Source organism: Colletotrichum fructicola (assembly GCF_000319635.2).
Source record: "Colletotrichum fructicola Nara gc5 chromosome Unknown KSG_Nara_v1_contig06, whole genome shotgun sequence".
Classification (NCBI taxonomy): Eukaryota; Fungi; Ascomycota; class Sordariomycetes; order Glomerellales; family Glomerellaceae; genus Colletotrichum; species Colletotrichum fructicola.
Genome location: NW_027094056.1, coordinates 4,697,798 through 4,702,168, shown reverse-complemented (window position 1 = coordinate 4,702,168; position 4,371 = coordinate 4,697,798). Strand labels below are relative to the sequence as shown.

Below are 4,371 nucleotides of genomic sequence, written 5' to 3'. Positions count from 1 at the left end.
TTGCCCGACCTTGATGAGCGGCCAGCCAAGATGTTACGACTTAATCTTTAATCTTCTACCAAGCACATCTTTACAAATATACTTTACGACTTCTCTTCAAAACAGCTAGGGCTCATTCATGTTGCGACCGGCAGCCTGCCGCATGACACGAGTATGGATGTTCGTCTGTCGGGACAGGCCTCTTTGGGAATGATGGGTGCCGGGCTTTCACTGCACTGGGGATATTAACAGCGGACCAAGGCTTTAAGTGCTTTGGCAATTGTCATGAAAATCTTCATAGGGGATAGGGCGTCATCGAGCTTATTGACCACAACGCATCCGACATGCCTTGACGCGTGATTGGCCTGAAATTAGTGAAGCCTCATGTGTGAACAGGAACTCCCACTTTCACCTAAGGTTTCAGAACTTGACTAACAAGCAGGCCTGTGTATGGTGTTTAACGTCGGTTTGGTCGATTCGCGTGGCCAAGACTTGTGGATGAGATGCGTTGTCTTGGCAGGCCGTCACGATAGCTTCATGGACGTCTCGGTCGCCGCTGTCCACCACATACGACCATACCCATTGGAAAACTCGGGATCCCGTCCGCTCTCCCCCAGATAAACCAATGAGGGCTGGAGTAGTAGTCGGGTCGGTGACGACCGGCGAATGCCCGGTGTTGTATGTTTTTTGCTTGTGTTTTGCCTGGGTTAACCGGAAGTCTGTATGTAGTCCGGGCTACGCCCATACATGACGCTTTGCGAGTGTGCGTAAATGCAGCTCATGAACCTAATGGGTACCGTTTCGAGGCGTCTGTGTTTTATTAATGTCAGTCTCTAAGTGTTGATAGCCAGAACCTTGTGGAATCACGGTGGTGGCGGACGTGAGACTATTCCCAGAAACGCGCTAGTACACCATGGCGTCAAGCTATGGGCCCCGAGTCCCTCAGCGATGTTTGGAGTGTGAGAATGCAAGTCTCAGATCAATTGAGATACAATTTCTTTTCAGCTCGTTGATTCAAAAGGGGCTAGCAAGCGTTCATGCGGCTTATGCATGCCCTTGCCCAGATCAACTAATAGTGCTCTCTTCTTGGTTAGCTCAACGAATCCTACGGGACGGGCCGTGAGAATTGCGAATTTCCCGAGCTGTGGCTTTTATCGCCCCTCGTTCCCACTCACTCAGCGGACTTCCGCTATCGATGGATCTTGATACGAGGTCATCAGCCTATAATGAATACAGGGACGGATATGGTGAATGCTATGCAACGAATCATCAGTAATCTTCACCCCCAAACTTGGCCGCCACACGCGATCCTTTGCGTTGCTACCAGAGTCGGCCCAACGACTGCCACTTGTCTGCAGCATGATGGGAAGATACCGTTCCAGCCTACAACGTGGTTGTCGATACCACATGCTGAACACAAGAATATGAGCCCTGTATTTCGATTAATCTTTGGGATGCTGCAAAGGCTCAGTCAATTTTCACAGGCGCGTGGTACGTTAAGTCAAAATGATTAGAAACTGGGGTAACTTCGAATTATTATTGCCTAGGTATACATCGACAGGTCCCAGACCTCTCACGAATTACAAGTTTTCCAGCGCCCATTGAGCGACCAAACAGACTGTCCCGCCTCCTCAATTTTCAAATCTCGCAGCCTCAGAAATCAAGTCGAATCCGATAGGCAACCCTCACTCAGTGGCCATGGTAGCTGCCGCCATGAGAGGCCCTCGACTGTTGCGACCGTTTGGAGTCCGCAGAGGCTACCGAGTGGAAGGAAGCATCGGACCTCTGGCAATTAATTCCGCATTGGTGTTTGTCTTCCTTTATGTGATTCAATTCGTGGTTGATATAATCTTGCTTCGTATTGTGCACTCCCCTCTCAGCTCTCGACAGTCCATGGTTGTTGCCGCCATTATGACGATCGTAAGTGACGGGGCCAGTGTGGTGATCGTACGTATTGGGGTGGTAGCCGTTGCCGCCGCTGTGGCGATCATACGTATCAGGATGATAGACGCCATTGTTGTGACGGTCATAGTAGCCATTGCGTTCCCGAGCTTCCCGAGAGAGCCTCGAGTCCTTGGAAGCCACCGATTGATACGAGTTGATAGACCTGTGGCAGTTCGTACCGCAGTCATGCACTTGTTGCTTGACGAGGTTTTCGCGGTACTTCCAGTCGTCGGCGGGTGTGTTGTGTTCACCCCTCGAAGCGCGAGAAGACCTCGTGTAGCCGTTGTTGTAGTCGTGGTGATCATATGTGGTTGGCTGGTGGTGGTCGTATGTGTTTGGGTTGTGCCCGGCCACGTTCCTCTGGACGGTTGTGAGGTCATACTTTGGATACTTAGGAACGTCTTTTTTGTTGCGGTAGTCGTATTGGAAGTCGTGGCCGTCATAGTATCCCTTGTTGGCCCGGTTGGCGCGCGAAACCCGTGATTGGTATGAGTTGATGGAGCGGTGGCAGTCTACCCCACAGTCGTTGGCGTGAAGCTTTCTGAGGTTGTCTTGGTACTTCCACTCGTCTGCTGGCCCCAGAGGGGGCCGGTAATCAGGGTCGACCCAGTCAGCAGAGGTGTCACCTCTTGCTTGGATGCGAGGTTCTTGGCTGTCCTGGGCCAGGGCTTCTGAGTCGACGGCTTCAACCACGGTCTCGCTCCTTGCCTTGATCTTGGTCTCTAGCCCGACAGCGTCGAAGACTGGCTCAGACCTGGGCATGATGTTTGGCTCCGGTTCAACGACATCCAGCACTGGCTCAGAGCGAGCCTCGACATTTCGCTCGGGCTCAACCATATCGTACATGGCTTCGCTTCTGCGCTGGATGTGTGGCTCCAGTGCAGGGTCCACGACGTCGACAACCTCCTCGCTTCTGGGCTGGACGTATGGCTCCGGAGCCGGGTTCACGAAGTTGATAGACTCCTCACTCCTGGCTTCAATCTGCGGCTCAGACTCCGTGAGGTCCAAGTTGTTTTCACTCCGGGCTTGGATGCGAGGCTGTGGATCAATGAAGTCATCGACAGACTCCTCATTCCTGGTGTTGATGGTTGGCCCTGAGTCCATGAAGTCCATGGCGTCCTCGCTTCTGGCATTGAGGACAGGCTCTATGTCGACCTTGTCAACGGTGATGCCGCTCCTGGCTTCAATAGGTTCAGCGTCCATGGACTCGACTGAAGTCTCGTCCTTGAAAGCATGAACAGGGGGATGAAAGAAGCCTGGAGGCAACGCGACGGGTATTGCGGAGACGCTGGCCGTGAGGCCAACTAGAATGAAGGTGCTCAAAAGACGCATATTGGAAGTGTGCGTGTGTAGCGTGTTCAGGAAGAGGTGGGTTGGAATGAGCTGGGTGAAATTTGATTGAGGTAGCGATGAGGGGATCAAGCCGTGGTATGGTGCTTGTCAATTACCAGTAAAATTGGCTGAAGAAATGAGATCATGAAAGCAGAATATAGGAGGATACACTTCGTGTTTTATACCCGTGAGAAATGGATAACGGGGAACCATTTCCACATGCTTTTCTGATCCATTTGAAAGAGAACCAGAGGGGAACGCACGAAACAACTCCGCCCTCTGGAAAAGGATCTCATGATCACTCCCGCTCACTTCACCGGCCTCCTCGGGATGTGAGACGTGGGACACGCTGCTTGGAAAATCTATCGTAATCGTGAGTCAACCTTTGAGAATCCTAGCACGAAATTTGAGTTGGGCTAGATGAAGAAAATTCGGGATTTGACTTCTGAGAGCTGTCGAAAATCCTTATGCAAAAAATGCGGCAACTGAGAAGATCGACGATGACTACATGCTGGGGATAGGGACCAAACCGAGTTGACCTCGGTCTGGATGCGGTCTAGGGTAAGGGGCATCCAGGAACAAACTTGGTCATTGTGAGTTGGCAAGCTTCGGGTATACGCAAGCGTCTTTTGTATTTCGACCTGCTGTGCATGCTGCGCATAATACCAACAAGCTTACTTGACATTAAAGCGCAGGGCGAAAATAGTCCGCCCCTCACCGTCGTGGTGAAGCTAAGTAAAGTCAAATAATGCAGTTTGCGAAGAAACGCGATATAGTCGGCGACTTGGGTTAGGGAGTTCTCGGATAGGAATGCGTGGTGCAAAGCTTAGAACATGTTATCCGGTCCACGTCGTGAAGGAGAGCTCATCCTTGCTCACTAGGGCGCAAATCCCATCGACTAATTACTGCAGAATATCGCATTCTCTAACCACGGAGAATACTTGAGAACCTTCCAAATGTGCCGAGCAGAATTCAAGGAGATCAACTCTCAGCTTCCCGATTTAGTTCGGGTGTGGAAAGAAGTCGGACATGCAGCAATGAGCTCAAAGACTGGACGACTCTCGACTGATGGGAGCAGCATCTTTTAGCTACATTCTCTTTACTCCTCAAAAGGCT

The 4,371-nt window shown here is 51.2% G+C and overlaps 1 protein-coding gene across 1 annotated transcript; it reads right to left on the bottom strand.

Annotated features, from left to right (window-relative positions):
• Positions 1 to 1,668: 1,668 nt before the first annotated feature.
• Positions 1,669 to 3,255, bottom strand: CGGC5_v011604 (uncharacterized protein; the record flags this gene model as incomplete). Its single annotated transcript, XM_032032506.1, has 1 exon — positions 1,669 to 3,255. One exon carries the CDS (start codon positions 3,253 to 3,255, stop codon positions 1,669 to 1,671), a length of 1,587 nt encoding a protein of 528 aa, XP_031887975.1.
• Positions 3,256 to 4,371: the final 1,116 nt, after the last annotated feature.